Consider the following 27137-nt stretch of genomic DNA (forward strand, 5'->3'; position numbering starts at 1 on the left):
AGGAGGAGGTGGTGGTGGTGCGCATGCGCGACGTTTTGTTTCTTCGTTCCTTTCCTTCCTTCCGCGGGAGGCAGGGAAGGATCAAGCTTGGGCGCGCCCACGGCGCGCGTGCCTGGAAAGGGAGGCCTCGCGTGCGTCGGCGCATGCGCTCTCAACCACCACTACCACCACCTCGACCTGGAAACGGAATGCCTGAGCCGGGTGCAGGTGAGCGGGGGTTCGGGGGGGGGGGGTTGCGTCTGTTTGGAACGCGGAGGGGCCGGATCCTCTTACTCACCTGAGAGGCCTCTGAGGTAACAAACGGGGCAGGCGCGTGTGGTGCTGAAGGTCTCCTGTGGGTCAAAGTTTGAGGGGGGCATTGAGAACTTTGGGGAGGGGGCGCGAATAGATATACCTGGGGGGATGTGGGGAAGGTAGGGAGGCGGGTTTGTGGGGGGCAAGAATGAGGTGCATGGGGGGGGGAACTGTCTTTGCTCGTGGGCCCTCCCCTTGCCTCCCCTCCTCGCCTTTTTTTTAAGAGTGCAAGTTCCTCGGGGGCAGGGGGCTTCCTCTGCTCTTGCCTGGGCAAGCCCGTAAGGTGCACAGCCTAACCTGGCTTTGCAGACAATAAAGGCTGTTGCTTCATCAAATTGTTGGCAGTGGGAATGGATTAACAGTGTAGTTGACAGGCTAATCTTGTATCATGAGGGAAATTCTCCCAAAGGTGGGTGGGTGGATGGATGAGGAAGCATGTGTTTTAGGGGGTTTTATTATATATATATATATATATATATATATATATATATATATTAGGGGTTGTTTTTTTTTTTTTGCGCTGACTGAAGATGCATCTATTCGTGCAAAATTGGGGTGTCCACTTCTCACTGTCCAGCCATGCAGCTCCCAAAAGCTGCTCCTATGAGCGTCAGATGACCTTCCAAAACAGGATGGGGTTATAACATAGATGAAGGATTATTGTTGTTATTATTTATAGCCTGTCTTTTTCCTAGACCAGGGCTCAAGTTGGTTTACACAAATTAAAGCAGGGCAGGTGAAATACGGAAAGCTAAAAAAAGGTAACGGTTCAAAAGTGGTTAAACTATGGGAGAATTAAAACAATATAAAACAAAGTCTGTTAAAATGCACGTGAAAGTTGGTCTCTAAGGTGCTACTGCACAATTTTTTATATTTTTATATATTAAAATGCAGATTGTCGAAACAGTACTACTAAAAGCCCTTTCCTTTAAAAACAGTCTGTTCCCAAGAGCCTGCCAAAATAAAGCAGTCTTCAACTGCTGGTGGAAGGGTTACAGTAGAATCCGTGGAAGTGGGGTGCCTTGTACGATGCATGCATGTAGATCTTCCTAGCATCATCTTAGAAGTGGCAATCCCCAGTTCTCTCTCCCATGAAGGAGGGAATGCCTCTTCTAAGATGAAATTTGCAGTGGCGACTGTTTTCCAGACAAAAATTGTGGCAAAATTGGGGTAATTTTTTCATCAGAACATTTTGGAATGTTTTGAAGAGTGATCTAATTTAGCATGTCTGTTTTATTTGTATTAAATAAACAAAGCTCCATTCATTGTTACTAATGAACTTAAGAAGTGGAAAGCATTATTTGGAGAAATACAACTCTGAAAAAATTTCCACCCCAGATTGTATGACATTTAGAGTGTTGGACCAGGACATGGGAGCCTAGGGTTTGAATCTCCACTTGGCCATGCAGTTCATTGAGTGACCTTGGTCCTGTTACTGTCTCTCAGCCTAATGTAGCACACAGGGATTTTGTGAGCATAAAATGGGAAGGGGGAGAACCATGCACACAATCTCGAGCTCATTGAAGGAGAAGGTGGTACATAAATGTAATAAATAAATTACCAGAAATTTACCATGTTAATGAACGTTAACCTAGACTGACCAATGTTATCCAAGACTAGCCAAATGGCAACAAGAACCCCAGCAATGTGGGCAACCAAATGTTCTTCTGGGGCTCAAGTGCAAATTCTCTGTTTGACTAGAAGTGTGTTGCAATTTTTATTGCTGGCATAGCAGATAAACTTCTGGTTCCCCCTCCCTTTTTTCTTCAAAACATTGGTGAAGACAGAGACTTCATTTTTTATTGTCTGAATTTCTATCAAAAGATAAGTGAGGTGTACTCATTTTGATAAATTGTTTTTGTAACGGAGCACTAAAAAACCCCACCACTCAGTGGAAATTTGTTTGGTTTGGCAGTATTCAATTAATAAAATACACTGTTTTAAATGTGACTCTTGTTCATTTGAGAATAAATCTTTTTCTCAGGACCAATATATTTCAGATGGCAGCTATATGTCTGCTTCCATCCTCTGTAACTGATGTTCGAAGTCCCTAGCTGGAGAAGCTGTGTGTTCTTCAAATAAAAGGTAAATATCACCAGTTGCAAGTAATGAACTTTCCTTTTTAGTAATTCCTCAAGACATGGCACTATAATTATTTTCGAACATGAATTACATTCTTTTGCCAAATAGTAATGTATTTTTATTATTTCGGTTAAATGTTGTTGTTGTGACACTGAAATTGTTCTGTATGCATAGACATAATTCTTTAGAAGCTGTTCTATAATAAATAGTTACACCTTTTATTTACTCAATCATAGAACAGGCTTGCAAAAAACACATCTCCCATGGTTACCTGTAACTAAGAAAGACCTCCTGTTGACCAGGCATTCTCTGGCAGCAGTTCACACTTTGTCTATTATGTTTTTACTTTCCTTCCACCACACACAAATCCTGAGGAATTCAGCAAGGCTTCTTTTTCTGCTTCCTGGTAAGCACATATGAGCTTTTTTTGCAAGAGCTTTTGTAGAGAGGGACAGAGAACAAACTATACTATACTGTAGTAGAACAGTATGTTTTAAAGTGTGAAGTGTTAAACTGGGCTTTTATTTTCCAAGAGCAGTAAGAGCTACACACACAAACATGATTTTAAAATAAGTGTCAACTGATTTGGTCTGTAATAATAATTAAATATACTTTGTTTAATATTAAATCTGCTTATAGTGGAATTGTGAAAATAGCTTCTTGGTTACAGTAAGTTTCTTTTTGTTCTAGAGTTTCATTAGGGCATGAACAATGGATTCTTTGGATCACATGCTCACCGACCCATTAGAGTTGGGGCCATCTGGAGAAGGAAATGGCACACAGATTATGGAGGATTGCATGCTGGGATCCATTCGAATTAGCTTGCCAGAAGATCTCTTGGAAGATGTAAGTAGAACTGGAGTAACCTTTTTTCTTCCATATAGTGTAAAACAACAGTGTGATCTGAGAAGGAACCATTACTATCTTTTGGAGGAATAATTCAAAAGTGGTGGCATCTCAGCAAACATTTGATAACTAAATTAGACAGGAACAGCTTCAGAAACAGATACCTCTGAAAAGCTCGCAAGTAGGGCATGAGAGAGGCAGCAGGGTTTTGTTACTTGGGCAGCATCCAGTCCTTGGGTATATAGCAATTGTGAAGACTTAGTAAAGGAAACCCAAATAATGTTTCTTTGTTTTCATTGTCTGTAAAAAACCATTAAGTAACCCAATTTGCATGTCCTGATAAGCCAAAGTTAATTGCGCATCTCAGTTCTCATCATCCTTGACCATTGGTTGTGTTGGCTGGGGCTGATGGTAGTTGGCGTGCAACAACATTTAGAGGGCCAAGGTTCCTGACCCTGGACATAACAGTGATTGAGTGACATGTTAGTGTCCAGGCATGCTACCTTATCGCTGCCTGCTTAGTTCCTCCCTTGCAGCAAGCAGGAGCAACAAGTTATGAAACATGGATTATCATTATATCTATACCTGGGATCATGGTATTTTCTCCCAAGCAAACAATGCTCGTTCATCATAGTTTGTTCAGGAGAATCATAGATCTTAGGTTCAGATCTAATGACAAGCCAAGCTTCAATGAAGCATGAGTGATTGTGCAGCATGCATAAGATGCTGCCTGTTCACAGTAAGTCATTATACATAGCTAACCTTGATGTGCAAACTACGCCATTGGGTCTATAAACTCCTCAGAGCCTTTCAACAGAGTTTAATGGAACATACTGTAACTTAACAGCTTTTCCTGCTAAAGAACAGGTTTTCTTAGTTTATCTTATTAGTCCATAACAATTTTCATTTTGTTCTTTTTTTGTATAAATACAAAATTGAGGAGCTTTATATGATACTGTTGCATTTCTCAAAAGTGGAATTTTTGGATCACATTTGAAGGATTTTATTTCATTCATATCTCTCTCCCTCTCCCCCCACCCTTCTGTAGCCTGAAATCTTTTTTGAAGTTGTCAGTCTTTCAACATGGCAGGAAGTGCTGACGGATTCGCAAAGAGAACACCTGAAAAAGTTTTTGCCTCACTTCCCAGAAAGCAACACTGAACATCAGAATAATCTTATCCTGTCCCTGTTCAGTGGAGAGAATTTTCGGTTTGGAAACCCCCTGCACATTGCCCAGAAACTCTTCCGCGGTCAGTGGCAGATTTGTCTGTATTTTTACCTGGCTTCTTGACTTTGCTATGTAAGGTGACAAGTTGTAGGTCCTGAAAGTGGAAGTCACTTCGCCCCCCTAATTATGTGCTGCTGTGTGTGTTGTAGTGCTGCACATTTGTAAGTGCTCCCATATGCAGTACATTTGCACTCTGTGTCTCATCCAATCTCTGTCCTGTCCTGCAGTTTGAGGGGGCGGGGAGAAGGGAGAGGAAGGGGAAGTCTATCCCATTTCCTTCTTTCCTTGTGTGTGTTGAAATTAGTCATTTGTAAGTCCAGCATCAGCAATTTGCATTATCCCAGTTCCCCTTTCTATGTGGTCAGGGTCCCATTGACAGGGTAAAAGTTAGATATTCAATTTCTTCTTGATGCTTAGTAAAGTGCCTTCTACTCTACCCAAATACACATGATTATTGCATAACCGGGTTTTTTTGGTGGGGTAAGTGCCTTCCTTCTCTTGAGATCTGACAAGTGGCAGCTTTTGGGTAAAAAATAAAAAATAACTTTCAGGCAGCAGGACACCAAAACAGCAGTAACCATGGTACATGTTCTTGTTACAGATGGACACTTCAATCCTGAAGTGGTGAAGTATCGACAGCTTTGCTTCAAGTCTCAGTACAAGCGCTACCTCAGTTCCCAACAGCAGTACTTCTACCGGTTGCTGAAACAGATCCTTTCCTCCCGGAATGTAAGCATTTGAATAAATATTCCGTAGAATATAAGCTTTAGTGCAGTATTTGTCGCTAAGACTGGAGAAATCTCTCATTTGGTTGCCCAGGTGTCTTCACACAAGGCTGGGATTCGAAGAACAATGAAGCTCTTGGCGCTTAAGGGGTCTATATGCTTGAGGGTTTCTTAAAGAGTGCTATTGTAGCTATGAACATAGAAGCTGCCTTTAATGCATACGGTCATTCTGCCATCTAGCTTGGCGTGGTTTCCTTTGGTGGCAGCTGTCTGGGGTACAGAGCACTCTGAGACCATTTCATTGGAGGTGCTGCCAGGAGTTAAAGCATGTGCATGCAAACCATGTGTTCTAAGTCTGAGCAGTGACCCCTCCCCTATGCCACATACCAAAGTAAATAATATTAGAAAATAAAGGGACTTCTGAAAGCTGTTTATGATGCAGCATGGGAGTCTCCTTTTAAAAGTTTTGATTTGCTTAAACCTTTTGGGAATGTTCACTCCTTTCTGCATACAATTATTAGCTTTTTGGATCCCAGCCTTTGTAGTGGCATATATTGTGCAGGGACCAGTGCCTAAATGAAGTCATGTTGATTCCTAAGGCTTTGATTTTGGTCCCTGAATATTAGAACTCCTCCATCCTTGCATATTACTCATTAAGAAGATGTGTATCTTGCCCCATCCACTTGGCTGTCATGGTGACTTACATGATGGGCTTTTGTTTAAACGTTAAAAAATTAATGTATATGTTTCTTGTAAGTCACAGGAGCTTAGATGGAATTCAGTATGTTGCTATGCATATGTCTGTTTCAGCATCTGTTGGAGCTTGCTAGGAAAGGTGGTCCAGATTTGGCCCTGAAGAGGAAATACTCAGCAGCTGCTTGTGCTGCTGAGGAACGGGACCGGCGAACACATCGGCGGTTCCTGAAAATCCTCAGGGAAGTGAAAGAGGAATGTGGAGACACCACCTTATCCTCAGATGAAGAAGGTAATGGCAAGGTATTCTTTAGAATAAACAAAAGCTTCTTAAGTGAAGTGTGGATGGAGAAGTCCTTAATGCTGTATCATCTGAAAACCTGAACATGGAAATCAGTGATGATATAAACTTGCATATATACCAGTTGATGGGAACCATGGGAGGGGAGAGTGCTTATGTTCTGCTCGCTGGTTTCCCACAGGAATCTTGTTGGCCACTGTGAGAACAGGATGCCGGACTAGATGGGCCATTGGCTTGATCCAAGAGACTATTACTATGCCCTTAACAGTGGGTTTATAAGGACATGTGTCCCTATAAAAATGGTGCAGTGTCATGGATATTTTTATTTGTACCATTTAATACTGTAGCATGACTTTAATGGAAGATGGTTTATAAATGCTAGGCTGAATGTGCATTTGCTGATACAGGGAAAACTTCATGCTAACATCTGTAGGACTAATGTCCTTCTAAGTATGTGTGTATCTTCTGGGTGATCTTTTCTATCAATGTAGTCCTCCTCTTGATTCCCCTGGTGCCCTCTTCTTAAACCCTGTTCTGCTTGAGAAGTGAGCAGATCTTACTTCCAGTTTGCCTTTCTCAACATTTTTACTATCCTTTAACTAAAATCGTGCTCACAGAGCTCTTTATTTTGGGTGCTTTCTAAAAAACCTAAATATTTTTCTAAGTCAGATTAACATACTAAAACATCATGGCTGGCTTTATAAGTTTTAGAGCTACAATTAGGAAAATATCCTGATTAACAGTACTTCCCCTTTCTATAGCCTTTCAAATAGAGCCATACTTTTCCAACTCAGTTGATTGAAAAAGCAAAATTACTAAATAACTTGGATGTATGAGTGCATCTGCTGCCTAGAGAAATGTGTTCAGGTTTGTTGCTTCTGTTCTGCTACTATTCCTGTAGAAACCTCACTATTGTGTTGCATTTCAGATCTGAGCTCCTGGATTCCAAATTCTCCAGCCCATTGCCCAAGCCCCACTGTTCCTCTCAGAGTAATCCCCACATTATCAACCCAAGACATGAAAACAGCAGGTAAGCTCAAGTGGTATCTCAGTCTGACTCATCTTGAAAACTTTATACATTAAAAAGATGTTTTCTCACAGGATTTTCCTCCTTTGTTTTAGAATTTAGAGACCACCTTCCAATTTTTAAAGACTGTTAAAGGCCATTTTCTTTTCCTCCTGTATTGGGCATTATTGCTCTCAATCCATGATCCAACCTAGTTTTCCAGCCAGGTTTATTGCTTGTTAGCCAGTTAGGCCATTCACATACACAAACAATAAAGAGAGCAACAAAAGAGGTACATATAAAATACATTAAACAATACTAAAATACAATTAAAATTGTACTGTTATAACTGATTGACATGTATTAACATGTATTGCCAACAATACACAAATGTATTGGCATTTTTCATGTAGTAGCTGCCACTATATTAATGCACATTGACATGCTTTTTTTTTTTTTTGAAGTGTCAAGGCTCATTTTATATCTTCTTAATTAACCATTCATCTGCATTATGCCACCAAGTGAAAATGACTTTGTTTTACAAAATAAAATGTGTTTTAAATTAGATTTATGGCGGTCTAATGTGAGATGCTGATTTATAAAGGCTTTTTGCTTTGAAAGAAAAAGTATAAGACCCTGTTTTTCCCCTCAATCTTATAGTAGTAGATTTCGCAAGCCATAGGTTGTAACTAGTAGGAATTTATAGTCAATTGAGAAAAATTGGTTGTAAGCACCTAAAGCTTGTTGAAGATGGAAGCATTTCAGTTAAATGTGTCATGTAAATAGATTTACAGCAAACTTTTGATAGTATTGACTTCGTTTTCCCCTAGATAAACTGGAGTTTGGTGAGAATGACCTGAAGATGATACTGAAAAAACATCATGAAAAACGCAAGCGCCAACCTGTAAGCAAACCATAAGGAGGCCACTACTTCTTAGTACTCTTTTGCTAGTGCCTCTTTCTGCAGCAAGGGCCCTAGAGAATAAGGCCCTCCTTCTTCCTTGCTAGCAGTCCTATCCTAAAGCATGTTTACTTGGAAGTACATTCCACTGTGTGTAGTGGGGCTTACTCCCAGGTAAGTGTGCATTGGATCACAGCATGAATATGTCATGAGAAACAGATTTTCAGTTTTATAAAACAAAGTCCAGGGAGCTTGAGAGAAAATTTGATCCTCTTTCCCCTGCAGCCACAGTAATATTTGCAAGCTGATCTTACACTGCAGACTCAGTACAGTATGGGAGCAAAAGGATTCTGTTGAGATTTCAGCTGCTTTTCATTTGTAGGTTAAGTTTGGGGTGCTCAGGTGGAAGAGGTTGTAGTGGCAAGTTGGGAATCCAGCCTATATCCTGGACAGGGCTTGGGATACTTGAGACAATTTGGAACCTGCTGGAATGATGTACCTTAGCTGCATGACGGTGTAATTTGGTTTTTATTCTGCCATACAGAAAGCAAGAAAGTTTAAGCAAGGGGTGGGGAACCTGTGGCACACCAGTTGTTGTTGGAATCCAGTTCCCATCAGCCCCAACCAATATGGCCAGTGGTCAAGGAAGATTAAGGAGTTGTAATTCAACAACATCTGGGGGGGGGGCAAAGCTTCCCCATCCCTGGTTTAAATATGATGTCGCACAAGCCTAAGCATATTTACTTAGAAGTAAGTTTCATTAAATGAGGCTTACTCCCACTGAAGAGAGTTTGGGATTATAGCCCAAAGACACTTGGTGTTGTGATTTCTGAGTACAGGGGAATCTCTGCTTATGTTTGGGTTCCATTCTGGATCGCTGTGCACATCGGTGGGATGTGTGCAGGTCCGTTCTGGCCCACCCTGCCCCCTTTCGACACCAAAAACAATGCACGTTTCAGTGGTCGTACACGAGTGGGGAGGTGCTTGTGTTCAATTTTGCTTGAACTGTAGTTTTAAGTGGAGATTTTCTCTAGGTATATCTGTTATAAATAATAATTTTTATTGGCAAACAACAGAAAAAGCAATGTATGATAGTTCAGTCTCAACAGGTGTCTTTCATTCTCCAGTTTTGTTTTATGGTTGCCGTTCTCCTTGTTGAATGTCTCTTTGTCTTTTATAGAGCCATCCTGACCTCATGACTGGGGATCTGACTCTGAATGATATCATGACACGCGTGAATGCTGGTAGGAAGGGATCCTTGGCAGGTATGTGAATCAAGTTCAAGGCTGCTACATGACTGCATATTTACTATTTTCTTTAGCTGGAGTTGTTAGCAGATGAACATCTGTTACTGTATCGTTCAGGTTTTACTACCGATGGGAGCTAAAACTATAAGCAAATAAAATGTGGCAAGATTTGCAGTGTCACTTGGTGATAATCAGGAAGAGTCCACAATAATATGATGCTTTCCATGTTGGGGATGCCCTTTGCTTTTAAGCAACCATTTCTCAGACAAAATAAATTTGGTTGAAATATTATTCCTGCATTGCAGAGGGTTGAATTAGATGACCCTTGGGGTCCCTTTTTTTGAGCTCTCCATATCTCATTTTTGTTTCAAAAGGAGGCTTGCTTGTATATCTCTTGAAAATGTGTCTAGGAATCAAAATACTATGTTTGTATTTATGTAAATGCGAAGAACATTGGGTTGGCTTGATCATATTTGCTCTTTTGGTTAATTATACTTGCCTGCCACATCCTACAACTGGGTTCTATTTCATTTCAATTCATGCAAGAAATGCTCTGATTATAAATGATATTGGCTGTGATTCACAGAGGTATATGTTTTTAAAACCGTGTGCCTAGTTTGCTTTTTAGCTATTTCCTGTAATGTGACCAAACCATTTCTGAATTCCTTTAGCAGCAGCTCTTGAAACAGTGTCGGCAGCTGTAACTTGTAAAATGGGGTATTACATCTTTTGCACTGAGAGCTTTTTGTTACTCTGACATGGCGGGAGAGGCGGTCACACTTGCACTTCTGCATTCTTCCATAAGCTAAAGTCTGGGCAACTGTACCTCTTGGATGATATTTGACACCCTGCTTAATTTGTAATGTGCAACTTACAAATCCTTCCTCTCTTTTTAAACTGAAGCTTTGTTTGACCTTGCTGTCCTTAAAAAGAAGGTGAAGGAAAAGGAAGAGAAGAAGAAGAAGAAGCTAAAAGTGATTAAATCAGAAGCAGAGGATTTCTCTGAGTCCCTTGGCAACACTGAAGGGATGCCTTCAATGTCTCAGAATCCATCCCCCATCCCGCCTATCTGGGATCCCCCATCTCTCTCATCTGTTAAAGAAGAGTAAGTTCCTTCCAGAAGAGAATGCACACAATGGATGTGGTCCATGAATTGCATAATGAGGCATATTTACAACGAAGCCAGTTCTAGTCACACTGGAATGAATCAAAATAGAAAAGTTCAGCACAAAGAAGCTTTTTTTGTCCTGGTAGAAGTGATGCAGCATAGTTAATACAGCCCATATAAACTGCAAGTATGAATAAGGTGTCTGTCTATATTCTGTGTTGCATAGTGGTTGAAAATAAAATGCATGGTGTGCAGTAATGCAGCAGTGTAATTTAAAGTCAGCCTGCAGGGCACACTGGCACATGAAAGATGGTAGGAGAGAGAGTGTAATTTGAAAATACAGTGGTACCTCTGGATACGAACGGGATCCGTTCCGGAGCCCTGTTCGCATCCAGAAGCGAATGCAATTTGCGCGTGCGAGGGTCATGATTCGCTGCTTCCGCGCATGCGTGTGACATCATTTTGACTGTCCATGCACGAGACAGTCATAATTTGCCTAAGCTGTAAATACATTAGATAACCTTAAGCTTATCAACTTCATATCATATTGGCTTTAAACCTCCCCTTTAAAAAATTGTTTCATGAAAATAGTTCAGTATTACTATCTCTTACAGCAGGCGTGGGGAACCTGTGGCCCTCCAAATGTTGTTGGACTCCAACTCCCATCAGCTCCAGACACCATGGCCAGTGGTCCGGGATGATGGGAGTTCAGCAACATCTGGAGGCAGGCCACAGGTTCCCCACTCTTGTCTTACTGGTTTGTTTGTAAGATTGCTGAAATATTGTACATGAAAGTACTTTGAATACAAAGAAAGAAACAGGTAGATATGCTAAGCCTCCTCATTCTCAAAATTCAGTTAAGCCAATTCAGTTAAAGCCAATTCATCTTCTCTCAAAGGCCTCTTGAAGATATCAAGCCGTGTCTTGGAGTAAATGAAATATCCTTCAGCTTCTTTTCTCTGCTTCTGGAGATTCTGCTTCTAGAAGGCCCTGCTAGTCTCTCAGTGGTAAGAGTTTTTCCTGGACATCGTTCTTGTGTTGGTAGTTGGGTGGTTTAGGATGTAACCCTATTTATACACTTAAGTGGGAGTAAAAAAGGTAAAGGTAAAGGTACCCCTGCCCATACGGACCAGTCTTGACAGACTCTGGGGTTGTGCGCCCATCTCACTTAAGAGGCCAGGGGCCAGCGCTGTCCGGAGACACTTCCGGGTCACGTGGCCAGCGTGACATCGCTGCTCTGGCGAGCCAGAGTCGCACACGGAAACGCTGTTTACCTTCCCGCTGGTAAGCGGTCCCTATTTATCTACTTGCACCCGGAGGTGCTTTCGAACTGCTAGGTTGGCAGGCGCTGGGACCGAGCAGCGGGAGCGCACCCCGCCGCAGGGATTCGAACCGCCGACCTTTCGATCGGCAAGTCCTAGGCGCTGAGGCTTTAACCCACAGCGCCACCTGCGTCCCTTTAAGTGGGAGTAAGTGCCATCAAATTCAGTGGGCCTTACTTCTAAGTTGACACGTTTAGCCTAAGAGTGTTTAGATTGGTGCCTATTCGTTAAAACAATCTGTTGTTTCTTTTTTGTATTTGTTGTCCTTCCTTTTGTCCCCACCAAGAGATCCTTCCAAAACTATGGTTTTCAAACATCATTAGATAGTTCATTTCTGTGGATTTGCAGTCTTTTTGATTCCATCTGCTGTGCTGTGATTTGAAACTGCTTTATTTATATTTATTGATTAAAGTATTTCTGTCTCAGTTGTGATTTCCAAGATGGTTTGGGATTTCACTAGTATTTCTCATTATCACCATCCCTCCCTTCTTTTGCTCAGCTTGAGGATAAAGTCATGGATTGGCAGTCTTCCCCTGCCAGCACATTAAATAGTTGGTTCTCCTTCGCCCCCAACTGGTCAGAACTCGTTTTGCCTGCACTGCAGTATCTCACAGGTGACAGCAGAGGTAAGTCCCACTTTTTTCCAGGGTTTTTTCTTCTTGAGCTGTGCCAAGAATGAAGTAAGTTAGCTATCTGTCATGGCCTGTGAACAGCTATTGCTTATAAAATTGCATTGTGTCATAGATGGCTTAGATCCAGCCCTTTCTTCCTGTTCTCCTTATTTATGATGGTAGCCACTTGATGTGAAATGATAATTTTTTGCAGAAGGGATACATTTCTTGATATCCAAATTGTTATCTTCCAAATTTGTTCCCTTTAACCTTGAGGCAACATCTGATTCTGTTCCTGAAAAACTTAATTCAAAACTGCTTAGTAAGCAAAGATAGCCAGCAACCTGTTGTATCTTTGAGTTGAATCCAGTGAAGTAATTGCTTGAACGGAATGAGTTCTGCTTGCACAACAGAATTCCTTCCCACCACCAGCTCCAAATGGTATGGGGAGCCCTCAGAACAGATTGTGTGGGTGCATGGGCGAAGGAGGGGGGAAAGTTCCATTGCACAAGTGAAAGTTGTTCCACTTGCACAGTGACTACATTGATTGCAGCCCCACATCCTTTGTACTGTCATGGCAAGGTGGCTCTTGGAGACGACAACTTGGGTTCAGATATGCCCAGCCACTTCTGTACATGGAAGGGCTATTTCCATCTTAGCAAAAGAGCATTGCATAAGAAAAGTGAACTGAAATCCAGAGGTGATGATTTCATTCAAACCCTTGTACAAAGCTTTGCACAAGAGCATTTGCTCTTCCACGCCCAGACTGCTTCTGCAGAGGGGAATGCAGACACCTCATGGATGGATGTGACAGAGTTCTAGGTACCTAGCTGCACAGAGCCTTCTGGTGGTGTTTATCACCAGCACTAATGAACAAACTGATTCCACTGAAACTGTCTCATACTTTAGAATAAGGTGTACCAATAGCCAACAGTTGACTATCTCATCCTACAGGAGACAATTGGGGACAAAGGGTATCCCAGTAATGTCTAAACATATGAAACATTACGGTATCTTTTATTACAGATGCTCCTTCCAGTTTTTCTCCATTTGTTGAATTCAAAGAGAAAACTCAGCAGTGGAAACTGATAGGTAAAGTAACTTTGCTTCTCTGTCCCCTCCTGTTAATAAGTGTTGCCTGCTGTTCTCTTGAGGCATTTAGCTTCCATTTGGAGCTGGAGTGGCTGAACATCTTCTGCTTCATCCTCTATTACTACCTTTATAGCTGTATAGTCCTATGTGTATAGTAGACTTTTGACTATGTAAAATCATAGTGTGTGTGTGTGTTTAAAAAACTTCTCTTGCATGGATCTTGCATTATGTTATCATCCCAGTTGTCTACTAAGAGGCAAATAAATGTTGCTTTCCCTATTTTTACACCTCCTTCTCGGTCACAGCCGAGGCTTTAAATCAGCTTCAAGGACTGAGAGACTTCTTTGAGATGTATCAGTGCAATCCCAATTCCAATTGTATGACAAGGGAGAGCAAAGACACACTTGCTGACCACTCCACTGTGCTCCTGGCTGCCTCAGTGCACTGGAGTTATGTCTATGCTGGGCTATCAGTTCTGCTGGTGGAGGCTCCCTGTACAGCATAGGACTGTGCAGTACAGGGGGCTTCCAGGAGTCAAACAAGCTCTGTGCTGCAGACATTCAGCCCTCCAATAAGTGGAAGGTAACTGGGATGCAGCACAGCAAGTGAGTCACACTATGCCCCCCTGTCACAATTGGAACATTGCAAGAGGGAATGCATTGAAAGGCCTTTGCTTCATGTCCTTTTGCATAAAGGCCCTGGCTAAGGTGGGTGCACCCTACGTCATCTTTAGTACCACTACTGTAGCGCAGATATCAGCAGTTGGTAACAACTCTCCTTTCCTCTTTTTCGGTTCTCACCTTAGGCTCTTCACAAGACCATGAGAAGGAGCTGGCAGCGCTCTTCCAGCTCTGGCTGGAGACAAAAGACCAAATCTTCTTCAAGGTGAGAGAGGATATTTGTAGGAATGTGGCAGCATCCCAGATGGCTTGTCCAATGTGCTGACAAAAATCTTTCTTTCATTGGTAGGACAATGAAGACAGCTCAGATGCCACCACACCTAATCCCCGAGTGTAAGTATATATTCAGTTCAGAAATCTGCTCAAGTGTTAGTTAGGGTTACACTTATTTTTTCCTATTTTGAATTTTATTGCAAAGATTATTACATCAGTTAATGTGAAACAAACAAGTTGTCTAAAAAGAAAGCTCAACATTAACTGTTACTCAAATGTGTGAATTACATTGTTCTGAAGTGTGGTTCATTTTTCCAGTCAATAAATATTGAGAAATGAGCTGGATTCTGCTCCTTTCTCTTGCATCTGTATTAGTTTATTTCTGACTGTAAAATCTTGGCTTGCACTGATCATGCCAGAAGCAGGAGGAAGTTGGCAGGAATACTGAGTGTGCATTGGACAAATTACACTCTTCCCATATATTCTCCCTATAATTTCAGTGTTGGGCTGCCTTTTATTTCCAAATATTAACTGCTGCATAGAGTAGCTAGCTGTACTTTGCTTTTAAAAGCTTTCACCAAAAGAATTTCAGCATTTAGCAGCAAATGAATGCATACTTGCCAAGAAGTATTAATCTCCTTTCTACATTACATTTTATCTTGCTCAGGTTTGAATAACATGCTGCTCCTTGCATCATGACCTTTTGTCTTATAATGACAAAAAGTAAATCCTAGAATGGTAATTTTTTAAAGAAGTGCCGCAAAAATTCTCTAGCAGAACTTGTGAGGTAATCCAGGTTGCTAGATTCTCTTTTTCTTCTTCTGTTACTTGGACAGCGCCAACACTCAAAAGTATATACCTTCTGGATACAATTTTCCTTCCTTCCCCTTTCTCCCTCACAACCGTCTTTTTAGTTGGTTTGGGGATCTGACTCTGAAGGGTTCTGATCAGGTTTGGAGTGAACCATGTTGGGGAAGGTGGATGTATGCACTCCAACCTCATGTTGTTGTTTGTTTCAGAAGGACTGACTATGTAGTCCGGCCTAGCACTGGGGAAGAGAAACGTGTTTTCCAGGAACAGGTGAGGATGACGCACATTTTGTCCCATGCATGCCTATGCTTTGCCAGGATTGGATGGGGAAGTTTTATTTTATTATTTATTTAAACAATTGATACACTGCTTAACTGCAACAGTCTCTAAGTAGTTTACAAAGATACAACGGGGTGGGTGGAAAACATTTAAACCTATAAAATCATTTAAAATGCCTGCCTTCCAATTTATACATATTTTGCTTTTCAGCTTAAGTAGTCCATTTTTTGACTAAAATATTCACCTGCATCAGTAACAGTCAAAAGAAACAGAAATTCCTAATGACAAATAACTTTATTTCATTTCACTTTCTCACCTTTTTTCAACGTGTCTTCTTAAATGTTCAAAAAGAAAGGAACCAGCACACCATTTGACAAGAGGGTGCTTAAAAATTAGCTAGCAGAAAAGCATATAAACATTTAGAGAACCCTAAAAACACACACAGATTGTGTTTTATGTTCTTATGTACATTGCTTTGCTTCGTAGCATTAAGGTGTCAAATACTAATGTCCTAGTAGTTGCATTGTATGTGCTGGCTACGTTATATCACCTAGCTGAGTCTTGTTCTTTACTGTAGGCTAAGCCCCGATCTTTGCAGCAATAAGAGATTCCACATGAGCTGTTGGGCTTTATAACCTCTTATGTAGACATTAGATAATACTGGCTTGTAACTAGAGATGTGGAGGCTTGGGGGGGGATAATAATAATTGGGCTGAAAGATATACACATTTCTCCTCCAATTGTCTTTACCAATATTATCAGTATTATATCTGACCAGCATTAATCTTTGAAAATGCAAAACTGAGAGATACTCGAGACTAAGGGATTAATGCTTAGTATAAAGAGGTTTGCTGCCTATATGCTCCTCAGTATACATGACTGAAATATAAGCAGTTGCCCTTCCTAATCTTTGCCTTCCCCTAAGCATTTGTTATTAACTCAGTTCACATTACGTGTTAGCCATAGATGCTGATCTAGAAACCTGCTCTGTTCTTTTGCCCTTTCAATCTCTTGCTCATCTGAGCACTTCTCTTTCTCTGACATGTGCAGGAACGTTACAGGTACAGCCAGCCCCACAAGGCCTTCACCTTCCGCATGCATGGCTTTGAGTCGGTGGTCGGCCCTGTGAAGGGTGTATTTGACAAGGAAACTTCTCTGAACAAAGCCCGAGAACATTCTCTGTTGCGATCAGACAGGCCTGCATATGTCACCATCTTGTCTCTTGGTAAGTTGACATTCATTCATTCATTCATATTCTCTCTCTCTCTCTCTCTCTCTGTGTGTGTGTGTGTGTGAGAGAGAGAGAGAGAGAGAGAGAGAGAGATTTCAACACGTTACAGTCTTTTTTAGGTGACAATAGATTGTAAGAAGAGAGGAAACAGCAGTGCAGCGGGGTCACGCTTTAATTGTTCACAATGATAAACTGTTATGTTAGTCACCTTGAGAATTAGACACTGACGAGGGGAAAAAACTATCCTAAATAAAGGAAGGTCCCAGGTTCAATTAATGGTGTTTCCATTTAAAAGACCCTTGGAAGTAGGACTAGGAAGACTTCCACCCAAGACCTTTGTGGCCGCTGCTGGCAATAGTGACCGAGACAGGTAATAGCACTCTGATCCCTGGCAACTGGTATACAAAGGCCTGTTGCCTCTGATACTGGAGGTAATTAAGACATAGCCACCATGTTCAGTGGGTGCTAATCACGATGACTATATATATCCCTAGTATTGGGCGAGATGCCTCTGGCTGCCAGGTGCTTGCAGAAGGATATTGTTGCACTCATGTGTTGCTCTGTGCTTCTCATAGGCATCTGGACACTGAGAACAGAATGCTAGATAGGTCTTTGGTCTGATCCAGCAGGGCTCTTCTTATGTTCTGACACTGCATAGGGCAGCTTCACGGTTTAGAGAAAAAGATTGCAGTGAAAAAGCTGGAGATACGAAGCTCCCTTATACCAGGTCAGAACATTTGTCCCTGTAACCTGGTATTGCCTACTTTGAATGCCAGTGGCTTCTTGGAGGCCTGTCCCCTCTCCTGCTGCCTTTTTGGAATGGGAGATGCCAGGGATTCAGCCTGGTTGTTCCATGTAGGAAGCACAGTCCATGAGGAATTTCTGTAGCCAGGATTAACAAGGGACCAAGTTACAGCATAACACAGGAAGGGAACAGAGGGAGGAACAACCTGTGGTGCGGAATAAGCATGTCCTTGGAAAGCCTGCAAGTAAGAAAAGTTTGTTAAACTTGCTTAAAATAGGCAGAAACCTTTCAGTCTGTTTGAGGGAACGATTACACACAGTGTGTGTGCCCTCCCATCAGATGTCAAGGAGATAAAGAACTACACAACTTTTAGAAGAGCTTTGAAGGCAGCCCTATATCAGAAAGTTTTTAATGTTCGATGTTTTACTATGTTTTTATATGTACTGTAAGCCGCCCAGAGTGGTTGGGGAAAACCAGCCAGATGGGTGGGTTATTAATAATAATAATAATAATAATAATAATAATAATAATAATAAAAAATATGTGGAAGAAAGAGAGGGGAAGAGAAACAGAAACAGGAGACATTCTTATTGTTCTGTTAGAGAGCTATATTGCAGGGTTTGGGGCTGTAGCCCAAGATGAAATGAGAACACTGGCTGAAGATGAGCAGCAAGGAAGCCCAGATTTATTCTTAAATCCACCTGCTTTTCTATGTTATAAGTAGCCAATGACCTTGATTATTTCTTCAGGGTGTGGGACTGCTATCCAGAGCAAGTGTTCAATTGGTATAAAGCCTTAAGTTAAAGTTAGGAACCCACACAGTGAGTGGAACCTGAATGGTTCAAGTGTTACTTCAGTCTTTGTGTCAGTTGAGGTCTTCACAATGCTTTGATCTTTTTTGCTGTCTCAGTTAGGGATGCTGCTGCCCGTCTTCCTAATGGAGAGGGAACTCGTGCTGAGATTTGTGAGCTGCTTAAAGACTCTCAATTCCTCGCTCCTGATGTCACCAGTGCTCAGGTAAACTGGGAGAGCACAGAGGCATTTTCTTTTCAGCGTTCCTCTCTGATGAGAATTGCTCCTATTGAATGGAGAAGCACCTTGTGATTGATTTTTAAGGCATACAATTCCATAGCTTACGAGAGTGATAAAGCTGTAGACCAACTTATGGAGTTGGCAGTGCAGTTTTGTAATGAAGTCTAAACACTGAAACAACAGTTTTTGGTAGTGATGTGTATAATACACTCCACCTTGCAGGTGCTGTCATCTTTGTTGTAGAACTACAGCACTCGAGGAAGCTATACATGGTAACGAGTGGAGGCCTGTTTTGATCTAGATAGACTGAGGGCTTGATGTATGTTTCTCAGACGATTTACCATCTCAGTATGGGGCTATTTTAGACATCCATTTTGCTTCTAATTGTCATGCCCCTTTTCTTCCTTCCTGCATGTGCAAAACATATTTGCTATGATGATTCTGAGCTGATCAGTTTTGCATCCTCCTTTTAATTGTTCTCAGGTTAACACTGTGGTGAGTGGTGCACTGGATCGATTGCATTATGAGAAGGATCCCTGTGTGAAATATGATATTGGACGTAAGCTATGGATATACCTACATCGAGACAGGAGCGAAGAGGAGTTTGGTGGGTGTTCGCTGGAGGGCCTTACAGCAACCAGATTGCAATATACTGGATAGAGGTGGCCTTGCCTTAAATGAAGAAGAAAACTGGTGCTGAATTTTTAAAATCCCATTTCAAAAACTCACAGCATTCTACAAATTCAGGAACAGGGTGGGGGTGAGGTGTAGCTCCAACTCCCAGTCCTGGAGAACGATCCTATATCCCCACATGTGTTACTTGGGCTAACCTGATTGTGCAAGGATATAGGGTGTTGTTCATGCTTTAGGGTACCCACATACACACACAGAAACATATCCAATTTTAGTACGTATTTTTCCCCCTAAAGGTGTATTTAAGTAAAATCCTTGCCAGCTAGTAAAAATGAGATATAAACAAGTTTTGTCCTGTTTACTGTAAATTTTGCCATTATGGAGGTGGAACATGTAATTTGCCTCTTGTTCCTGACCAAACAGCAATCACTTTCTCTTATTCATCATTCAAATTGAAAGGCATAAAAGCCTCCTTCAGGGGACACATTTACAGAAAATGTCATAAACATGCATTTCATGTAAGACCTGCCTCTTCCTGTCTGGCAAATTATCTAGTTTGGTATGTTTTCTATTGATCACAGAGTAGGAATTCTTGGAAGAAGAAGAAGTGTACTTCAAGGAAAAAGAGAAGCTGGCTACATAGGTGGGCAGTCTCACTCTTAGCATCTGTTTGAGAACCCTTCCTTATTCTTCCTTGCAGAGCTGATTCATCAGGCTCAGGCGGCTGCAGCTAAAGCTAGAAAAGCCCTTCAGCAGAAGTCTAAACCTCCTGCAAAGATAGTAAGTTGCTCAATGTAAATACATGGGGCACAGATTTTTAGACTGTCCACTGTTTCAGGTGCTTATCCATGAAACCTTTAGAGTGCAGCTGCGCTCCAAAGGCTTCGGGTTCCTTTTGCTGAAGCCGGGAGAGCAAGACTCTCCTGGCTTCAGCAGAGAGGGAGAGCTGCGCGGTGCCCCTTCAGCAAAGCGGGAGGAGAAATGGAAGGGGCTCTGTTTCTCCTGCCGCTTCGCTGAAGGGGCACTGAGCAGAGAGGGGGAGAATTTTTTTTTCTTGTTCTCCCCCTCTAAAACAAGGTGCATCCTATAAAGTGAAAAATACGATAATATCACCAATAGACTCCAGGAAAGCTTTAGTCTATCCCTAAACAGCCCTCTTCCCACTTGCACAGGGTTGTCTGGGCTTAGTGCATTTCCACCCCATCCTACCCCCATTGATGCCCACTATTTTGTTGCCTTTGCAGAAGTCCAGTAGCAAGGAGAGTTCAGTGAAAGTGGCTACTAGTGGCACCTCTGAGCCTAGCCAGCTGAGCCTTAGTGATTCCAGCATGCCACCAACCCCTGTGACTCCAGTGACACCCACTGCCCCTCCGCTGCCAGCAATGCCCATCTCACCACCGCCAGTCTCCGTGGTTAACAAGAGTCTGCCAAACGTTGCATCAGAGCAAGCTAAACCCAACCAAAGGTAAATCCTTTCCCTGTCTTTGCAAAAAACCCTAAGCAGAATCTTCCGCAAGTGAACCTTCCCCAAGTGGTACAAAAAAGGAAGACTATATTAGCAAAACCATTCAACTTGGATTACTTGCCTGAGTGGGGCAGGGAAGGTGAAAATCACATAGATATTGCTAATCAGTTGTAAAAATCTGTTTATGTAGTCTTGCAATGAATTATCTGTTCAGTGAGCTAGTTATTGTTTGGTTGCAGCTAAAATTATTACCTGTCAATACACGTTTTAAATCCTTGATTGATTTTGGCAGCTTAAAGCAAAATAGTGAAAACTTTGCTGATTGCTGGCCTGTTCTAGAACAAACTTGTGCTTTTAAGTTAATCAACTTACTCTTTTCAACTTATTCACAGCATCCTTCTGGTGTCTTCTCCCACCATGCCGCAGCTGGGGACTTTGCTCTCCACGGCACAGAGTACCCAAGCACAAACTGGGCCTCAGCAAACCCCCCCTCCTCGTGTGGCCAGCCATACATCTTCCTCAGGACTCCCACAGGTTCGAGTGGTTACAACACAGTCCAGCCACCCACCTGTGTCTCAGCCAGCCCCACCAGTGATCCAGCAGCAGCAACAGCCCCCACCAGCACCTGTTCCTCAGGTCCATGCCCCTTCCACTTCTGCACAAACCAAAGCACTGCCTCAGGTGAGGGATATCTCTGTGGAGTTAGCCAGAAGTAAGGATTAGCAGTCTTCTTCCCCAATTGTCATCTGAATTATGTGAATTATGGCCTATGGTCATCTCTTAAGACACATCATACTTTTTGCAAGCAAGTAAATCCCAGGGGCGGTTTAGAACTGAAGGAAAGCCATGCAAGTGTACAGAGAGAGCGTGATTGGAAGAGAGAGCATTCCTGAATAAAATAGGTTTTAAAGGGCATTTGGAAGAGAAGCGTTTGGAAAGAGTATCCCCAGTAGTTAATTCTTCAAGGGTGAGGACTGTTGCCTCAGGATTTCTAATAATGTTAGGGCATCATGAAACTGAATAGAAGGGTGTTGCACTGAATAGGCAAAAAGACAACCACCTTGACGACATCTACTTTTTCTTGTTCCTAGGCTGTCAACACTGTCACGGTGAAAGCTCAGACCAGCCCAGTCCAGGTGCAAAGGCCAGCAGTTTCTGTCACAGGACCAGTCAGTGTTGCTGGGACAGGGATCTCGGCAGCCCTCAGCCCTGCCCCAAAGCCAGTGACCAGTTCTCCAGGCAGCTCTGCCCCCAACTCCTCCTCTGTGTCTCTGTCGTCATCATCCTCCTCCTCCTCGACTTCCTCCTCTTCATCCACCACAGTCCTCCAGAACGTAGCTGGCCAAAATATCATCAAACAGGTGAGGAGCTGTACCATACTGAGAAATGGTTTTGGAGTATAAAAGCCAGCCTATGCTGATCGGATTTGAGTCCAGTGAGTTCAGTGTTCTGACTCCAGCTGTGGCCAGCCAGATGCCCTTGAGAAGCTGACAAGCTGAGCACGATGACTTTGTGCTTATAAAATACCAACGGGTCCCTTCCCAAAATGCTGTGGCTGGCAAAATATACATGGGCATGTGAGCACCTGCTGAAAATCTTGCCCTTTCCTAGTAAGCTTAGTTTGGCGTGCCTTGTTTCTCTTTAATGGAGCTTGGCATTCATCCATGCACCCAGTGCTGTATAGCATTCTGCTGCAGAAATGGTATGTGTCTGTGTCTGTCTGCAAGAGAGATATTCAGCACAATACATTTTTCCTTACAGGTGGCTATTACCGGACAGCTAGGGATGAAAAGCCAGTCTGGGAGCAGCATCCCGCTTACCGCCTCCAACTTCCGCATCCAAGGCAAGGACGTTCTGCGCCTGCCTCCCTCCTCGATCACCACTGATGCAAAGGGACAGACAGTTCTCCGCATTACTCCTGACATGATGGCCACCTTGGCCAAGTCCCAAGTCACCACTGTCAAACTGACGCAAGACCTCTTCACTGCTGCAGCCACTGGCAACACTTCTGCCGGCAAGGGCATCTCGGCCACTCTGCGTGTGACTTCCAGCCCCATCCAGTCTTCTGACTCTCCCGCCAAGACCAGCACGCCCACCTCTGCCTCACCGGGCCCAGCTGGGCCCACAGTGGTCAAAGTTACTCCTGACTTGAAGACTGTGGAGTCCACTGGCTCTGCATTCCGGCTGATGCCTGCTCTGGGCATGACTGTGGCAGATCAGAAGGGCAAGGCCATCACTACGGTGGCATCCACTGAAGCCAAGCCAGCTGCCACGATAAGGATTGTGCAGGGGATGGGGGTGATGCCACCAAAAGCTGGGCAGACCATTACAGTGGCCACTCATGCCAAGCAGATGACCGCTGCCTCGTCTGTGAGCGTCCCTGGCACAGTCCACACCTCTGCTGTTTCTCTGCCAACCATGACTGCTTCTGTGTCCAAGGCGGTTGCTGTTGTGTCAGGGGGGGCAGGGACGCCCATAACAATAGGAACAGGGACCACAACTATGCGACAGGTTCCAGTGAGCACCACAGTCGTCTCCACCTCCCAGGCAGTAAGTCATCCCTGGAGGAGATATATAACCCTTTGGGTCCCTTCCAACACTACAATTCTTTGATCCATGTTGTTTTTTGGTAGGATAAGCTTGATTGACAAGCATCCGTTTCTAAGTGGGGATGCCACCTTGTCTGTCTTAAGTTGGCTTTGACTTATGGAAGAGCATTGAATGCCATTAGCAACAACTGTGTATGTGTTCTGGGAATCCCTCAGCATCCTGAAAACTTTAATTTGGGGGAGGGCCTTTCCCCCCTTTCTTGGTAACTGTGTGGCAGAGAGATGGTTGCTGAACCTCTATAATTTCTGTGTCTGATGCTTCTTTTCCCAGGGGAAGCTGCCTGCCCGTATCACAGTGCCCCTCTCCGTCATAAGCCAGCCTGTGAAAGGCAAGAGTGTAATGACGACCCCCATTATCAAAGGCAACCTTGGGGCCAAGTGAGTAACATAGGAGGATTCTGTTCAATCTTCAGGACTGCATTTGTGTATGATGAGCCACTATTGCAGATCACAATTAGATTAATGGAAGGCCTAGCCAAAAGGACTTGAAAGCACTCAAATTTGCAAATTTCCTCTTAGTCACAGAAAATGAGTCAAACAAATTCTGCCTGTAGGAAGTGCTAATGGACACTACTGAGTCTTGCTTCACAAATCCAACTAGTGTCAGATGAGTTTACCAGTGTTGGTGGTGTTTCGATTTGGATACTTCACATACTCATCTTCTGGGGTTGCCAACTTTTCAGCCTGCCCTTTTAGCTGTGGCTTTGACAGTTGCTTGGTTTACAGATGTTGGCAGGTGGGAGCATTTCGTTTCTAAGCATGGAAAATCTGTCCCTGCTGGTTTTTTACACAAATTCAAGCTGCCCTTTTAAAAGCTCAAAAGAAGGCTTGGTTGCTTTTCCTACTCATTAGGCAGTTCCCCTCTAAAGCAGCATGGAATTGTGCAGATATTCTGCAGCCACCCCATGGAAGGGGAAGGGTAAAAAGTGCAGCTGGTGGTTAATCCTGAGCTCAGGATTGCGTTTAGACACATTCTTGTAGCATATTCAGAGCCTGAGGGTGGTTCTGACCAGGACTGAAAGGCCAATGTGGTATAAACACACTTTCTAAGTTCTGCTATTATGCAAGAGGCACCTCAGCAAGATCCAGCCCCACTGTGTCACCACTAACTTCTTAATGGGTTTCTTCCAATAGTATCAGCGGACTGGGTAGAAACATCATTCTCACCACCATGCCAGCTGGGACGAAACTGATTGCTGGGAACAAGCCAGTGAGCTTCCTGACTGCACAGCAGCTACAACAGCTGCAGCAACAAGGCCAGGCCACACAGGTAAGGCCCGTATCTCATTTCCCCCTTATCTCTGTTGCATCAGGACTTTGCCTTGACATGGCACCGTCCCAACATCATTGTACCACACAAATGTTCTGATTATTTTTCATTTTTGAAATTCCAGTAAGCAGCTGAAATTTGGTGTGGGGTGTGTGTGGGTCCTGCGAATACACTTGCTGAAACATTGGAACTGGTAACTTGAAGACAAGGGCAAGATGGGAGTGGAGGGCTTTGCTTGATTACAGTTCAGTTCCCAGTAGTATTTATGTTTCTGCAACGTGGCAGAGGCTGAACTGAATGATTAAATGTATTTTCTTTCCTTCTGCATGCCGTTTTGCACAGGTGCGAATTCAGACACTCCCAGCCTCCCATCTCCAGCAGGGAACAGTGTCTGGCTCTACAAAAGCAGTCTCCACTGTTGTCGTGACAGCAGCGCCGTCTCCAAAACAGCCACCAGATCAGTAAATTCAACGGCAAGCTGTAATTTTGCAAGTGTTACTCCAGCCCTCTTATTCTTTTTCCACCCAACTAGGGCTTGCTAGAGTCAGACTCTACTTACCCACAAGTTGGTTCCTGATATTTTGGAAGCACTTGTGGGAAATGCCCGTCGTTTGGATTCTGTTAGAATAAGCAGAACCCCTAACACAAGCCTCCTGGAGTGCTGTATTTTAATAACCTTAACACCTTCATGTTAAGTTGCTGGACCCAGCCATCCTCTCAGAAAGGCTGGTCTCTTTTAATTTTCAACCTAACAGAATGTAAGTTTCAAAGAAACCTGCTGAATTAAGGCAAGAAGGTCTTAGAAGAAATGGACAAGTTATATTGTGCCGGACTTCAGTTTTATCATTTCCAGGGTGGTTCTTATGGACGTTCTGATGCTGGATTTTTAATATTTGGTGCCTAAGCTTTCACCTGTTTATTTGATAATTTCATTCAGTTTTTTTAAAAAACGAAGAGTTTCTTGGCAACTTTCCTTCCCTCTCTGTGCATAAACTTCACCTATACTGTTTTATCCTCATCAAACTAAGCATTTATATAAGGTGTTATAAAATTGACCTTATGTGAAATGCTCAACATTATGTGAGATACTCGGAAGAAGGCCTAGAGAGAAAGAGAAGAGGGTATTCTAAACTGGTTGTGAAAAAGAGCCAAAAGCAAACCCCTCCCCCGGAGAAGCTTAACACCTTGGACTTTATGGGATGGGGTAGTCACCTTTTGGAATGAAAAGCTAAAGAAAGCTTGACACTGTGTACCAAGCTCTCTTCATATAAATTCATTTTACTGATGTTGATTATCACTATTGTCTTTTCTATTGTTAACTGAATCTCTTATCAAAATGCATTTTATCCAATTAGGAACATTTACACACTAACGGGGGAAAAATATTGCTCAACACACCCACATACTCTTTATATGCTATCTCTACAGCATTGGAATAATAAACAGATTGTCAGTTTCAGTTTTTCCCTTTTTAAAAGTGAGCAAATTGTGCTTATTAGAACAAAGTAGAGGCAAGATTCCAGGGCTGCTATTGATGCACAAAATGATCATTTTGAGACAACGGGGGAAAAATACAGAATAATATTAAAGGAGATTAAACCCGTTATTTGGTAAGGCCTTTCAGTTGTTGAGGTAGCTACTCTTGGGTGTCCGCCTCCCCCCCCCAAATAAATTTGACAAACACCTGCCATTTATTGTTTTTAAGGCCAGCTAGCTAAGTTTATAGCTCTCTTGATTAACAGCATCTGCTACATTCAGAAAAGGATATTTTTCACTGGAACCTGACTGGGCATAACTTGGCTTATCTCTTCCAGTCCAACTGCCTAAAGCAAAAGTGGACAAACTTAGTCCTTTCCTCTGTGGTTTTTTGCTGTCTTTTTAAACCCACATTTATTTGTCAGGTGCATTTATACCCCTGCCTTTCCACTGTTCTTAAGTGCTGTGGGTAACTTAAAAAAAATAAATCAAACAGAGAACAGTTGGCAGGTAAAATTAGAAGTGGATCAGTGCAGTAAAACTCCCATCAGGTAAATAAGGTAAATGCTTCTTGGGATGAAAACTGTCTTCCAGCAGGTGGCAGAAAACTAAAAGAGAAAGTGTCAACTCTGTACCTCCCTAGAGGCAGGGTTCTAGGAGTTGCCAAGGAGCAGGCCTTCTCCCAATTTCCATTTGCTCACCTTCAGGATTTGGAGAAGAGCCTCTCCTGCAAATCAGGAAGTGGGCAGGGGACAGTCCTCCAGATATCCTGGACCTAAGTCCTGTAGGGCTGCAAAGGTAAATCACTAGCACCTTGATGGAAATGGACTGGAAGTCCATGCAGTGGATGTAGAAAGGGAGCTCTGTTACCAAGGATAAGCACCTGCCCAAAGCCCAGCTGCTGCAGTCTGGACCAATAGAATGTTCCTAGACTCTTTGAAGGCAGTCCCGTGCAGAGGACTTGGTAGGCTAGTCCAGAACATTGATTACTGGAAAACTGCTTTTGTGAATAAAAGGTAACTATTGTTTGGAGGGCACTGACGGAGAGAATTTTTGAGTTTTCCCCACTTTCAGTGCGGTACTACAAACTTCTTACTTTATATATGCTGAATAAATAATAGTGTGGGAAGAGGCCTTTATTTCTAGATTACATTGATGAAAACTGAATTGTTTTCTTGTTTGAAATCAAAATTAACTTCCTGTGTGTATGTCTGCTTTGGAACCTTCACAATTGCTTC

General features: G+C 42.8%; 1 protein-coding gene and 1 long non-coding RNA gene across 4 annotated transcripts in view; one reads left to right on the top strand and one right to left on the bottom strand.

The window, feature by feature from the left end:
* The window catches only part of LOC307203680, a 398536-nt gene that overhangs the window by 91106 nt on the left and 280293 nt on the right, over positions 1–27137 (bottom strand). The gene's annotated exons all lie outside the window — the stretch shown is intronic.
* On the top strand, positions 59–25708 carry NFRKB (nuclear factor related to kappaB binding protein). Of its 3 annotated transcripts, none has more exons than XM_079956120.1 (27): positions 59–207; positions 2279–2379; positions 3067–3222; positions 4271–4472; positions 5052–5179; positions 5986–6160; positions 7098–7199; positions 8006–8079; positions 9257–9341; positions 10227–10428; positions 11330–11438; positions 12253–12379; positions 13391–13456; positions 14262–14341; positions 14426–14469; positions 15369–15429; positions 16489–16663; positions 18325–18431; positions 18930–19053; positions 19780–19859; positions 20324–20544; positions 20937–21225; positions 21636–21905; positions 22306–23094; positions 23425–23531; positions 24288–24423; positions 24766–25708. In XM_079956120.1, the coding sequence occupies exons 3-27, from the start codon at positions 3088–3090 to the stop codon at positions 24886–24888; spliced, it is 4011 nt and encodes a 1336-aa protein (XP_079812246.1). In that variant the 5' UTR covers positions 59–207; positions 2279–2379; positions 3067–3087; the 3' UTR covers positions 24889–25708. The 3 variants fall into 3 exon arrangements, with proteins under 3 accessions (XP_079812246.1, XP_079812248.1, XP_079812247.1); XM_079956122.1 differs by having other exon boundaries at positions 15372–15429; XM_079956121.1 differs by lacking the exon at positions 59–207 and adding an exon at positions 270–293.

Source organism: Podarcis cretensis (assembly GCF_951804945.1).
Source record: "Podarcis cretensis genome assembly, chromosome: 15".
Taxonomy (NCBI): domain Eukaryota; kingdom Metazoa; phylum Chordata; class Lepidosauria; order Squamata; family Lacertidae; genus Podarcis; species Podarcis cretensis.